Here is a 14,174-nt window from a genome sequence, read left to right on the forward strand (position 1 = left end):
GTCGCCCTCGCCCCGGCTCATTTCTGCACGCCCAGCCTGGGGGGCAGCGGGTCCCACGTTGCCCTCGCCCCCAGCCTCGGCCCCGCCGGACGCCGCAGGACACCAGGTATCGGGGGCTCATGGGGCTCGGGGACCCTCTCATCGGCACGCGGCCCTGTGCCGCCTCACCTGCTGCCTTGGCGCGGCTTCGAGCGGGGCCGGTGGCGGGGCAGAGTCACGGCTCCCCCCGCTGCCCCGAGCCCCCCTGTCCCGGGCTGGCTCCCACGCGGGGACAGGAAAGATGTGTTTGGGCAGCGCCGGGACCAGGCTTTGATCCAGTGCTTGCGAGGCTGAGAGCGGGAGGTGCCGGGAGAGAAGGAAGCACAAAAGGCAGCTCCAGCCTAAATTTAACAGCGGGACCCCGGCCAGTGGCAGGGATGACCTTGCCCAGCCGGCTCCGGTGCTCCTGGCTCCTCTCCCCAGCTGACCCCGGCCCGGTGCTGGGACCCCCTGGGGATACCAGTGACACTCGAAGGGAGGGATCTGCCCCAAGCAGGGCAGGATGGGGCTTGTGCAAGGTCTGGGGGTGCAGGGCACGGCCGTGCGCCCAGGTCTGTGTGCCGCAGCCCCCCCGGGGCCATGCGGGGCTGGGGCACAGCCACTGGGGTGGGCACGGGGTGCCACCCCGGGGGACTTTGGGACCCAACTGCCCCACCCGACCCTGCTTCCTAGTGCTGTCCCTTGGGCGCACTGCCATGCCAGAGCTGGGTGGGAGCACCCTGGGGCGCGCCGCTGTGCCAGAGCTGGGAGAGGCCAGGCCCCGGCTGCCCTGCGCCCCATGCCCGGCTGCCCTGCGCCCCATGCCCTACCCTGTGCCCTGCTGCAGCGCTGTCTCCATGTCCCCCCAAGCAGAGCCTGCGGCTGCCCATGGACCTCCTGGCGCTCGCTCTCCTCCTGGGTAAGCGCTGGCCTTGGTAAGGCACCGTGTGCGGCTGGGCACCCTGCACACCCACGGTGCCAGGGGCTACAGTGGCCCCAGGACCCCAGCCCGGGTGGAGGGTGCTGGACGGTGGAGGTGGTGGCGATGGCGATGCTCCCCGGCCAGCAGCAGCCAGGGCCTGACCGCCACAAATCCCAGCGGGGAATCTGGGCTGCGCTGAGCCCTGGTGGGATTAGCGAGCGCCTGACCTGGCTCCCGGCTCCCCCCGGCACCGCTCGGCGCCCCAGGGACTGCCTGGCCCCGCAGGAGCACGGGCAGCCACCCCCTGCCCGGCCTCTCCAGCCCTGCAGCAGCCAGCCCCCGGCTCGCCCCTGCTGCCCGCCCAGCCCCATGCCCTGCCCCCCGGTCACGAGGCCCCGGCACTGCTGCCAGCACCTTTCCGGGTCATGGAGCTTCGTGCTGCATCAGTGGGTTGGGATGCAGGGATGGGACGGGATGGGACGGCTGGGGGTGGGGAGGGTGCTGGGCAGGCGTCCGGGGTGCATGGGGAGGGGGGCAAGGGACACCCGGGGGCCCTGGCACAGCCCCCAGCCCATGCCCTTGCTCCCTGCAGTGGGGGTGCCGGCAGTGGGGGGCTGGCAGGAGCCTGACCCGAGCCATGGCTGCGCCCGCGGCAGCTGCTACCCAGCCACCGGGAACCTGCTGGTGGGGCGAGCCCCTCGCCTGAGTGCCACCTCCACCTGCGGGCTGGACGGGCCCCAGGAGTACTGCATCGTCAGCCACCTCCAGGTGAGCCCACCTGGCCCTGGCATGGCTCCGGCACAGCCCCGGCACAGCCTCCAGCCGCCCTTTCCCTGATGGTGCCGCTCCCCGGCACAGGACTCGGAGAAATGCTTCACCTGCGACTCGCGGGACCCGTCCCTGCCCGAGAGCCACCGCATCGAGAACGTCATCTACCTGAGTGGCCCCCACGGCCAGCGGACCTGGTGGCAGTCGGAGAATGGTGAGGCTGGGGCGGCAGCGGGGCTGTCCCCCTGGGCCTGCATGGCCATGGGACCCGGGGGGGTCTTCCCTGGCCTCGGCCATCACCTCTCTGTCTCCCCCAGGTGTGGAGTACGTCAGCATCCGCCTGGACCTGGAGGGCGAGTTCCACTTCACCCACCTCATCATGAAGTTCAAGGTGGGTCCTGGCACGTGAGTGCCTGGGATGGGGTGGGATGGGACGGGATGGACCTGCGGGGGCTGCGGGGCTGGCCCCCCATCCCAGCTGGGTGTCCCGCAGACCTTCCGCCCCGCGGCCATGCTGGTGGAGCGCTCGGCCGACTTCGGGCGCAGCTGGAAGGTCTACCGCTACTTCGCCTACAACTGCTCCAAGCTCTTCCCTGGCATCCCCGGCCAGCCCTCGGGGCTGGTGGACGAGGTGCTGTGTGACCAGCGCTACTCCGAGATCGAGCCCTCCAGCCATGGGGAGGTGCGTGGGGCTGGGGCGGTGCAGAGGGGGGCTGGGGGGCTGGGCATCTGGCATCACCCACCCCTTCCTCCTCCCAGGTCATCTTCAAGGTGCTGGACCCCTCCATCCCCGTGGCGGATCCCTACAGCCCGGACATCCAGGGTGCGTGGCCGGGGGTTCCGGGGCTGTGGGGCCGGTGGGTGGCGGGGCAGGTGCTGATGGTGCCGCCCTGCCCCAGACCTGCTGCGTGTCACCAACCTGCGGGTGAACCTCACCAAGCTGCACACGCTGGGGGACAACCTGCTGGACTCGCGTCGGGAGGTGCTGCACAAGTACTACTACGCTGTGGACGAGCTGGTGCTGCGCGGGAGCTGCTTCTGCCACGGTCATGCCGCCCACTGTGCGCCGGCACCCGGCACCCCGCCGTCCTCCGTCCCTGGCATGGTGAGGTGCACGCAACCGCCAGCACAGCATGGTGCTCCGTGGGACCCGGTGGCCACGCTGAGCTGGGTGCTCCCCCCTCAGATTCACGGGCGCTGCGTCTGTGAGCACCACACGCAGGGACTGAACTGCGAGCGCTGTGAGGACTTCTACCATGACCTGCCCTGGCGCCCAGCCGAGGGCTCCAGCACCAACGCCTGCCGCCGTCAGTGCCCCGCGCTGGCACCAGCACCGTGCTGTGCCCGGGGACTTGGGGTCCCACGTGCTGAGTTGGGGGATTTTGGGGTCCTGCATGTTGTGTGTGGAGGGTTCAGCATCCCGGGGGCCATAGCTTGGGGCTGGGGGTTGAGGGTCCCGTGTGCCATGCTTTGGGGTTGGGGGTGCTGTATGTGGGGCTGGGGTTTGAGGGGGTCAGGGTATGCAGGCTGCCATTTGGGGAGGTTGGGGTGCATCCTGCTGGGATGTGGGGCTGGGGGTTCTGCAGGCTGGGGCTTGAGGGTTTGGGATCCAGGAGCTGCATCCCAGGGTGGGGGTGCTGCCAGGCAGGGGGTTGGGGTACCGCATGCCGTGCCGCTGTGCCATCCCCGCAGGGTGCGACTGCAATGAGCACTCGCAGCGGTGCCACTTCGACATGGCCGTCTTCCTGGCCACGGGGAACGCCAGCGGGGCCGTGTGCGACGGCTGCCAGCACAACACCATGGGCCGCCGCTGCCACCTCTGCAAGCCCTTCTACTACCGGCACCCCCGCTCCGACATCCGCGCCCCCACCGCCTGTGCCCGTGAGTGCCACAGCTTGCCCCGGCCCCACGGCTCCCGGTGCCACCAGGCCTGACCCCAAGGCTCCCAGTGCCAGCAGCTGCAGCTCCCCACGGTCTCTCTCTCTCTGGACAGCGTGCGACTGTGACCCGGCAGGCTCACTGGACGGAGGTGCCTGCGATGGGCACACGGACGTGGCGCTGGGCATGATCGCGGGGCAGTGCCGCTGCAAGGAGAATGTGGCTGGTCCCCGCTGTGACCGCTGCCGGCACGGTGCCTACGGCCTCAGCCATGGCGACCCGCAGGGCTGCCAGCGTGAGCTGGGACCCAGGGATGGGCACGGGAGGATGTGGGGTGGAGGGATGGGGATGGAGGGGTGGGGATGGGGGGATGGAGATGGAGGGATGTGGGGTGGAGGGATGTGGGGTGGAGGGATGTGGGGTGGAGGGATGTGGGGTGGAGGGATGTGGGGTGGAGGGATGTGGGGTGGAGGGATGGAGATGGAGGGATGTGGATGGAGGAATGGGGAGAGAGAGATGGGGATGGAGGTGTGAGGGATGGAAGGACACAGGATGGGGAGGGAGGGCCATGAAGCCCGTGGGCTGCGGCAGCCCCTCACGTGTGGGGGTGCATGCGTGTGTGGGGGGCAGCGTGCAGGTGTGACCCGCGGGGCACGGTGGCGGGCAGCTCCCCCTGCGACCCCATCAGTGGGGACTGCTACTGCAAACGCTTCGTGGCTGGGCGCTCCTGCAGCCAGTGCGTGGTGAGTGCCCCAGCCTGCCCCACAGCCTGCCCCACAGTCTGCCCCACACCATGCTCCGTGGCCCTGACTCTCCCCAGCGCCATGGCACCCCCCTGGGCCAGGCTGGCCCCACACCTGCCCCATGCTCCCCCCCTCTCACTGCAGCCCGAGTTCTGGGGCCTGAGCTACGATGTGGGGGGCTGCCGGCCCTGCGCCTGCGACTTCGGGGGAGCCTACAGCAACCGGTGGGGCCCAGCACAGCTCCTGCCAGGGCATGGGGACGGGGGGGTGGGAGTGGGGACAGGGCTGGGGGTCAAGCACGGGGGGAGGGAAGGACGGGGACATCAGTGGAGGGATGGGGACAGGGCTGGAGAGGCAGAGGGGGCTGGGAGGGGTGGGGTGGGGGGGAATCTCCATCCCCTGAGATGGAGGGATGGGGACAGGGATGGAGGGAGGGATGGGTGAGGACAGAGCCGGACAGAACGACAGACAAAGGGACAAGACGGTCACCCCCAGGTGCTCCATGGAGGATGGGGCTTGTCCCTGCCGTCCCCACCTCATGGGGCGGCAGTGTGACCAGGTACAGCCCGGCTTCTTCTGCGCCCCCCTCGATTACTACACCTATGAGGCCGAGTGGGCCACCGGCCACGGCCACAGCCACCCCCAGCTCCCGGTGGGTCTCCTTGGGGGGGTCCCTGCAACTCCCAGCCTGGGCTTGTGCATGGCTGTCACTGCGCACTGTGTCCCATGCATGGCTGTCACCCTGTCCTGCATGTGGCCGTCACCGTGCCCTGTGCACGGCTGTCCCCATGCACGGCTGTCCCCGTGCATGGTGCCCGTCCCCTGACCCCATCCCCACAGGGTGCCGTCCGGGCTGAGGTGCCCCAGGACTGCCTGGAGTACGACACCAGGGAGCCGGGGGGGCGGAAGGGGCGCCCGCGGCACCAGCGCAGCCCCCCCCGTGCCCCCCAGCCCCGCGCCCCCTCACGCCGCAGCCGCCAGCAGCCCCCCAAGGTGAGCCCCGGGGGGTTGGAATGGGGCATGGCGGGGTGCTGCGGGGCAGGGGTGGACGGGGGACAGAGCCGGCGGGACCAGGGCTGAGCTGTGCCGGTGCCCTGCCCAGCCGGATGTGGAGGAGGTGGTGCGGGACGGTGCCGGGCGCATGGTGACGTGGACGGGCTCGGGGTTCGCCCGGGTGCGGGACGGGGCTGGCCTGACCTTCCGCGTGGATGACGTGCCCTACCCCATGGACTACGAGCTGCTGCTGCGCTACGAGCCCGAGGTGAGCGGAGCCATGGCCAAGGCCACGGCCACAGCGTGCACGGCACGGCACGGCCCTGATGCTGGCTTGCCTGTCGCTGCAGTCGGCTGAGGACTGGGAGGCCGTGGTCGGTGTCAGCTCCCAGGCGCTGCCCACCAGCTCTCGCTGTGGGAACCTGCTGCCCTCCGAGCAGATGTACCGCGAGAGCCTGCCCCACAGCCAGAGGTGGGATGGGGATGGGGATGGGGATGGGATGAGGATGGGGGCGGGAGGGGATGACGGTGGGGATGGGGATGGGATGGGGTGAGGGTGGGATGAAGATGGGATGGGGATGGGATGAGGATGGGGATGGGATGAGGATGGGGACAGGGATCAGGACAGGGCAGGGACAAGGACAGCCCTGCCACACTCCCAGAACTGAGTGATGGGGATGGGATGGAAACAGGGACAGTCCTGCCACCCAGGTGAGGCATGGGGATAGGGACAGGGACAAGGAAGATGGCCGGGTGCTGCTGCTGTACCTTGGCCGTTCCCCGTGGCCCTGGGGTGCCCGTGCCCTGACACCTGCCTCTGCACAGGTATGTGCTGCTGTCCCGGCCCTTCTGCTTCGAGCCCAGCACCCCCTATGAGGTGACCATGCGGCTTCAACGGGCCGGTGTCACCCAGCGCCACCCCGGCGCCTTCATCCTCATCGACTCGGTGAGGGGGGTCCCGCTGCACCCCACGCCTGGGGCTCGGCAGGGGTGGGGTGATGGGCAGGGACGGGGGACCATGGGCTGGGGTGGGCAGCGACATCCACCTGGGGCTGCAGGTGGGTGAGGTGGGGATGGGGATGGGATGGGGATGGAGGTGGGGATGGGATGGGGATGAGATGGGGATGGAAAAGTGGATGGGGAAAGGGAATGGGGATGGAGATGTGGTTGTTGATGGGGATGTGGATGAGGATGGAAATATCAATGGGGCTGGGGATGTTGATGGAGTTGGGGCTGGTCTTGGGGATGTCGACGGGGATGGGAATGGGGATGAGGATGCCTGTGGAGATGGCAATTTAGATGGGAATATCAGTGGAGCTGGGGCTGTTGATGGGGCCAGGGCGGTCGAGCCCCCAGCAGGGTTGGGGCTGCCCCGGGGCAGATGGATCTGGCCCAGGAGCAGAGGCCAGGTCCCATGGTGGGGGGTGGCTGTGCACCCCCAGCCCCATCTCCTCTCCCCCTCCTGCTGCCCGGTGCAGCTGGTGCTCCTGCCACGGGTGTCAGAGCTGCCGGGCTTCCATGGCGCGGAGGCAGCGGCAGCGGCACGTCGGGAGGAGCTGGAGCGGTACCGGTGCCTGGAGGCATTTCGCATGGCCCCCCCACACCCCCTGGCCCAGGCCTGCACCCGCCTGGTCTGCAGCGTCTCGGCCCTGCTGCACAGCGGGGCGCTGCGTGAGTGGGGGGCACCCTGCCGGGGCCGGGAGACGTGCCCAGGGCAGCGGGCGAGGGTGGAGCTGTGCCCGGTGCGGTGGGTCGGGATGGGGCTGTGTCCATGACAGGGTGGGGAGGGGTACCTGCGCCAGTGGGTCAGGATGAGGCCATGCCCATTGGAGGGTTGGGCGGGAGTACCTGCGCCAGTGGGTCAGGATGAGGCCATGCCCATGGTAGGGGAGGGCAGGGGAGCGATGGCAGGGTGCGGGCAGGGTGCGGGCAGGGCAGCCCCGGCTCCATGCTGGCCCTGCTGCCCGCAGCCTGCCAGTGCGACCCGCAGGGCTCCCGCAGCAGCGAGTGCCAGGCGCAGGGAGGGCAGTGCGAGTGCAAGCCCCACGTCCTCGGCCGGCGCTGTGACCGCTGCACCCCGGGCAGCTACGGCTTCGGGCCCCTAGGCTGCAGCCGTGAGTAGCAGGATCTGCGCCTGCCGGGCATCCCTGTCCCTGCCGTCTGTCTGTCTGTCCAGCCGTCAGAGCCCCATTCGCTGCCCATCTGCCTGTTCACTTGTCTGTCTGTCCATCTGTCCATGCACATGTCCATCTCAGCCCTGCTGTCCTGCAGCCTGTGGGTTGGGTCCCAGTTCCCCCTCTGTCATCTTTCCTTCCTTCCTTCCAGCCAGCCATCCATCCGTCCATCCGAGCCCTGTGCTCCTGCCTGGGGTGGGCGCTGCTCTGCCTTGCACTCACTCATCTGTCTGTCCACCCATCCGTCTGCCCACCCACGCGTCCACGTGAGCCCTCCTGTGCCGTAGCCTGTGGGCTGGGCATGCCCTGGGTGCTGGTCCCCCGTCTGTTTGTTTGTCTGTCCATCCCTGTGTCCCTGCTCCCATGTCCCTGACACGAGCCGTGCCATCCCGCAGCCTGCGCCTGCTCCCCGGAGGGCTCGGTGTCACAGCTATGCGACGCGGTGAGCGGGCAGTGCCGGTGCCAGCCCGGCGCCGTGGGCCGGCAGTGTGACCAGTGCCAGCCCAGCCACTGGGGCTTCCCCGCCTGCCGGCCCTGCCAGTGCAACGGGCATGCCGAGGAGTGCGACCCCCGGACGGGCAGCTGCCTGCGCTGCCGCGACCACACCGCCGGCCGGCACTGCGAGAGGTGAGCCTGATCGGAGGGGAGGGGATGGGATGGATACAATGGGATGGGGTAGGATGGGATATGACGGTATGGGATGAGATGGGATGGGATGGATACAATGGGATGGGATAGGATGGGATAGGATGGGATAGGATGGAATGGGATGATGGGATGGGATATGATGGGATGGTTGAGATGGGATAGCATGGCATGGCATGGCATGGCATGGATGAGATGGGATGGTGGGATGGGATATGATGGGATGGGATGGAACGGACCCTCAGGGCACTCACCTCTTGTCCTCACAGGTGCCAGGACGGTTACTACGGGGACCCGGTGCTGGGCTCGGGGCAGCAGTGCCGGCCCTGCCCCTGCCCCGGCTACCCTGGCACGCGGCACTACCACGGGAGCGCCTGCCATGCCGACGAGGAGACCCACCACATTGTCTGCCTCTGCGCACCCGGATACGCCGGTGAGGGGCAGGGCAGGCGCCGTGCAGCAGGGACCCCCCCAGCACCGGGGCTGCGGGACCCCCGCCACCCATGGCCCCCCCTCCCCGCAGGGCCCCGCTGCGACCGCTGCTCCCCCGGCTACTTTGGGGTGCCGGAGATGGAGGGGGGTGTGTGCCGGCCCTGCCAGTGCAACAACAACATCGACACCAGTGACCCAGGGGCCTGTGACCCCCGCACGGGGCACTGCCTGCGCTGCCTGTACCACACCACCGGGCCCCGCTGCGCCCACTGCCAGCCTGGCTACTACGGCAATGCCCTGCAGCGCAGCTGCCGGCGTGAGCGGGGCGGGGGGCTGCGCCGGGGCGGGGGGTTGGGCTGTGCCGGGGCTGGGGCCGTGTGAGGGTTGGGGGATGTGCAGGGGGTTTTGGGGTGATGCAAGGGGTCGGAGTGGGGGGTGAGGATTGGGGCTGCATTGGGGTGTGGGGGGATTGGGGTTGTGTGTGTATGGGGGTGTGGGTTGGCCAGGTTTTGGGGGTGTCTGGGGGTTTGGGGCTGCGTGGGGTCAGGGCCAGGTGGGTTTTAGGGCTGTTGCGGGGGGGGTTGTTGGGCTGTCAGGGTCGATTGGGGTTGTCTGGGGGGTTTGGGGCTGTGCCCGGGGTCGGGGCTGGGCAGGGGACAGGGATCGGGGTCGGGGGGGGGCAGTGTTGGGATTGGGGGGGTTGGGGCTGTGCATGGCTTTGGGGCCAGGCAGGGGATTTGGGGTGCTGGGGCCAGTTGCCAGGAGGTCATCACCTGGGTGGGGAGTACGGGCTGAGCCCCATGTGGTTGCCCACCCGCCTGCAGGCTGCGGCTGCGACCCGCAGGGAACCCTGGCCTCCCACTGCGCCACCGGCGCCTGCACCTGTGACCGCGGCACAGGCGCCTGCGCCTGCCGCCCCAACGTGGTGGGCAAGAGCTGCAACCGCTGCGCACCCCACTTCTGGAGCCTGGGGGGGCCAGGGGGCTGTGAGCCCTGCGGCTGCCACCCCGCACATGCCCTGCACCCTGGCTGCGACGCGGTGAGACCGCCGACACCTCGGCACCCCGACACCCTGGCATGGCTCTGCTGCCCTCCTGGCGCCAGGCGAGCCGCCCAGCTGAGCAGGCCACTCTTGCCGCAGGTGACGGGGCAGTGCCAGTGCCAGCCCGGCTTTGGGGGCCGTGTCTGCTCCCAGTGCCAGGAGCATCACTGGGGAGACCCCGAGCGGGAGTGCCGAGGTGGGGGCACGTCCCAGGGACTGGGGGCGCAGGGCCTCTGGGGACGTGGAGTGTCCTGGAACATGGAAGCCCCAGGGAATGGGGGGTCTTGGGGAAACAGGGAGTCACAGAGGGACCCTGGGTGCATGGTGGGACTCTAGGGACATGGGGGGCTCTGGGGACATGGTGGGACCCTGGGGACATAAGGGACCCTGGGGACACAGTGAGAGTCTCAACATGGGGGCCCTGGGGAGACGCTGGGTCACAGGGAACTCTGGGGACTCAGGAGATCCTGGGGATGTGGTGAGATCATGGGGACGTGATGAGACCTTTCAGGCATGGGAGACCCTGGACCCATAATGGGATGCTGAGGACATGATGGGACCCTGGGGACATGGGGGACCCTGGAGACACAGTGGGATGCTGGGGACATGGAGGACCCTGGGGACTTGGTGGGTCTCTGGGGACATGGGGGACTCAGGGGACCCTGAGTACATGGTGGGATTGTGGAGATATAGGAGACCCTGGGTACATGGTGGGACCCTGGAGATGCAGGGGGACACAGTGGGACGCTGGGGACACGGTGGCACTCTGGGGACATGGGGGTCCCTGGGGAGGCTGGAACATGCTGCTGCCTGTCTCCGCAGCCTGTGAGTGCGAGCCGCTGGGCACTGAGAGCCTGCAGTGTGAGCAGGCCAGCGGGCAGTGCCAGTGCCGGCCGGGCTTTGGGGGGCTGCGCTGTGACCGCTGCCAGCGGGGCTACCAGGAGGCCTTCCCCCGCTGCTCGCCCTGCCACCCCTGCTTCGGGCGCTGGGACCTGGCCCTGGGCAGCCTGCGGGACTGGCTGCGGCGCCTGGGGGCGCAGGCGCGGGCGTTGCGGGAGGGGGGGTCCGTGCTCCCGCTCAGCCCCCGCCGCCTGAGGGCGCTGGAGGAGGCCCTGGGGCGCGTGGAGCGGCTGCTGGGCGAGGGTGGCAGCCCCGGTGGCCCCCTCCTTGACGGGCTGCCCGGGCGGCTGGATGGCACCAGGCAAGTGTGTGCAGTGGGCTGGGGATGGGGGACCCGCCTTTTGTCACACAAAAAGGCTTGAGACCCCTTTCCCCCCCCCAAAGGATGGAGCTGGATGACTTCTGGAAGCAGCTCCAAGAGTTGGAGCGACATCTGGATCAGCTGGCGCAGGCAGATGGGCGGCACCGCAACCGGCTAGCTGGGCTGAGCCACGAGCTAGGGGGTCTCAACCGAACTGCCTCCCACCTCCAAATCCTGCTCGGCACTGTGGCAGCGGCTGGATTCGGCGGTAAGAGTATCCGGCGAGGACTGGGGGGTTCAGTGGCAACATCCCGGCCGAACCCTGACGCCGGCACCCGCAGAGTCTTACCGCAGTATCCTGGCATGGGCGGAGGACTCACGGCAGGCGGAGGCGGTGGCCAATGGCACAGCTGGCGAGCTGAACAGGGCGCAGGCGACGCGGCGGGCGGCTGAGCGGGTGCTGCGGCAGCGGGGTGATGCTTTCCGCCGCGGCACAGCCGCAGCACGGAAATCCTTGCGGGAGGCGCAGAAACGGGTGATGGGACTCAGCATTGCTGGAATCAATGAGAAGGTGAGAGCGGGACCGGTAGGGAGCAAATAGGTGCATGGGGGGAGATCCCCCGTGGCGGGGCGGCACAGGGGTCTCCCCCCATGCAGTGTTGAGCTGCCAGCTCCACCACTGGCATCACCACAGATTTGTGGGGCGCCTGGGGACCGGAGCTGCAAGCAAGCACCTTGCGGAGGAGCCTTGTGCCGGGACAGCATGGGGACACGGCGTTGCGGTGGCACGGGGTGCGCGGGGGCACTGCCCGTCTCGGCTCGAGCCTTGAGCAGCGCCCATAACACCTCGCAGCAGCTGGAGGTGGCGTTGGGGCAGCTGGGTGTTGTGGTGCAGAAGGTAGGGGTAGTGGCTCCATGGCACTTTTTTGGTGGCCCCTTGTGTCCCCGTTGCATGGCCTGCTTGTGCCCTTTCCATGCCCCTTTTCACGTCCCCTTGCACATCCCACTTGTGCCCTTTCCGTGCTCCCAAGCATGTCCCCCCCTGTATGTCCCTCTTATGCCCCTTCGCAGATGCCCCTTGTGCCACTTGTGTGCCCCCTTGGGCCACTGCTGCACCCCCTTGCACACCCTCTTTATGTCCCCTTGCACACCCCTTCCATGCCCCCTTGTACCCTGTTGCACACCCCCTCGTGTCCCCTCACATGCCCCCTATGCCCCTTTGCACACCCCATTGCACCCACTTGCATGCCCCCATCTTGTCCCCATGCATGTCCCCTTGTAGCCCCTGCCCACCCCCCCCCGCGCCCCCTCCCCGGGGCTGCCCCATGCTCCCCGCTCAGCCCCGTGCCCCCCAGACGCAGGAGGTGCAGGAGCTGGCGCGTGGGGCACGGAGCCGGGCGGAGGAGGCGCTGGGGCGCTCGCAGGCCGCCCGCAGCCATGCGGAGAAGGCGACAGCCCAGCTGCGGGACTTCATCCGCCGCATCAAGGCCTTCCTGGCAGGTAGTGCCGGCACGGGGTGGGCACATGGGCACAGCGGGGGTCAGCGTCCCACCCTGAGCCCACCCCGCTCCCGTGTCCCTGCAGAGGAGGGAGCCGACCCAGGCAGCATCGAGCTGGTGGCCAGGCAGGTGCTGAACATCTCCCTGCCCAGCAGCCCCAGCCGGATCCAGGAGCTGCTGCGGGAGATGCGGGAGAGCATCAGCCAGCTGGAGGGGGTGGATGCGGTGCTGAACAGCACGGCACAGGGGCTGGCCGCGGCACGGGGGCTGCTGGCGCAGGGACGGGATGCCAGGCGAGTGGTGGGGGACATGCTGGGGTGGGCAGGGGGTGGGGGCCCATCCTGCAGCGCTGGCAGGGGCTGGAGCTGCCCGTGCCGCCGCAGGGAGCGAGCGGAGGGCATGAGGGATGAGCTGGCAGGGACGCAGCGGGCGCTGGATGCGGCGCGGGTGCAGGCAACAGCGGCAGGGAGCGCCCTGCGGAGCGCCAGGGATGCCATCCGGATGGCCGAGAGCAGAGTCAAGGAGGTGAGGGGCACTGGGGCTGCGGGCATGCTGGGGCTGCGGGAGTGGGGCCAATGCTGCCAGCATGGCCCGGGAGGGGGGTGGTGCTTTGGGCATGCTGGGGGCAATGGGGTCGGTGCCGTGGGGACACTGGGAATAATGGGGTCAGAGCCATGGGTGCACTGGGAGCAATGGGGTTGGTGCCATGGGGGCACTGGGAGTAATGGGGTCGGTGCCGTGGAGAGCAAGGCTGATGCCATGGGCGCACCAAGGGTAGCGAGGCGGGTGCCATGGGTTTGCCAAGGTGGTGGGGCTGGCACCGTGGGCGCAATGGGTCGCCATGCGTGCCGGCAACCGGTGCCTGTGCCTGCCCAGGTGGAACGCAGGCTGCAGGCGCTGGAGGGGAAGGAGTCGCGGGCGCAGCGGCGGCTGCAGGAACTGGCGCAGCGTGTCACCGCCCTGCAGGAGCGGGGCCGGGATGCCCGCCGCGTGGCCCAGCAAGCCAAGGACGGGGCACAGCGTGCCACCACTGCCTCGGGGACACTCAGCCAGGTGAGCCCTGGCCCTGCCCAGCCGTGGCATGGCACTGAGGGGGTACGGGGGGGTCTCAGCCTTGCCATGCCCTTGTGCCGCCAGGACCTGACGCAGGTGACACAGCGCTACGTGGTGTTGAAGGGCCGGGTGAGCGGGCTGGCCGGGGTGTCCGGTGGGGCCCTGCAGCGTGTGACACGGCTGACAGCGGAGGCCCGGGACCTCCTGGACAAGGCCAGCAGCAGCAAGAGGAAGCTGGAAGGTGAGGGGGGAGCGTGTGATGGGGGGCATTCCCTGCCACCCCGACCCCGCTTGGTGCCCACCTCCCCGTGCACATCCCCCTTGTCCCCCTGGGCACGTCCCGCTTGGTGCCCCGAGGGTGACACAGGCCGGGGGACGCGGCGGGGGGGCTGCACCCCAACCATGCTCCCATCCCGCAGAGCTGGAGCAGCACTTCGGGGCCAACGAGCGGGCGATGGCGGCGAAGGCGACGCGACTGCAGGCGTTGGAGCAGCGGGTCTGGGGGCTGCTGGAGGAGATCCGGGAGAGGGCCAACGCTTACGCCACCTGCTAGGGACTGGCGGCGGGGCCGGGGGCTGGAATCCGGGGTCCGGTCCTGCCCCGCAGCCCCCCCGATCCCCTCAGCCCGGGGGGTCCCGTCCCGTCCCCTCCGCGGGCGCCTGTAGAGCGGCCGCGCCCGCAAATAAAGCCCTGAACAGCGGCTGCCTGTGTCCGGTGCCTGCCTGCCTCCCGCCTGCCTCCCGCCTGCCTCCCGCCTGCCGGCCGGCCGGCCGCGCCCGCGCTCCCCGCTCCGGCCGGGATCCGCC

At 69.5% G+C, this 14,174-nt stretch overlaps 1 protein-coding gene across 1 annotated transcript; it reads left to right on the forward strand.

Moving 5' to 3' along the window:
• The first annotated feature begins 891 nt into the window (after positions 1-891).
• Positions 892-14,068, forward strand: LOC143164202 (laminin subunit beta-2-like). The gene is made up of 34 exons (XM_076346478.1): positions 892-937; positions 1,533-1,708; positions 1,799-1,922; positions 2,026-2,099; positions 2,202-2,390; positions 2,468-2,531; positions 2,608-2,813; positions 2,895-3,015; positions 3,401-3,589; positions 3,702-3,881; positions 4,217-4,329; positions 4,474-4,553; positions 4,825-4,981; positions 5,170-5,322; positions 5,432-5,590; positions 5,673-5,794; positions 6,148-6,268; positions 6,801-6,993; positions 7,293-7,436; positions 7,892-8,123; positions 8,411-8,574; positions 8,665-8,889; positions 9,398-9,612; positions 9,715-9,811; positions 10,438-10,816; positions 10,900-11,084; positions 11,158-11,387; positions 11,511-11,714; positions 12,172-12,316; positions 12,401-12,608; positions 12,699-12,840; positions 13,192-13,368; positions 13,453-13,609; positions 13,788-14,068. Exons 1-34 carry the CDS (start codon positions 907-909, stop codon positions 13,919-13,921), a joined length of 5,490 nt encoding a protein of 1,829 aa, XP_076202593.1. The 5' UTR covers positions 892-906; the 3' UTR covers positions 13,922-14,068.
• Positions 14,069-14,174: the final 106 nt, after the last annotated feature.

The sequence above is a fragment of the Aptenodytes patagonicus genome, chromosome 8 (genome assembly GCF_965638725.1).
Source record: "Aptenodytes patagonicus chromosome 8, bAptPat1.pri.cur, whole genome shotgun sequence".
NCBI classification, from domain to species: domain Eukaryota; kingdom Metazoa; phylum Chordata; class Aves; order Sphenisciformes; family Spheniscidae; genus Aptenodytes; species Aptenodytes patagonicus.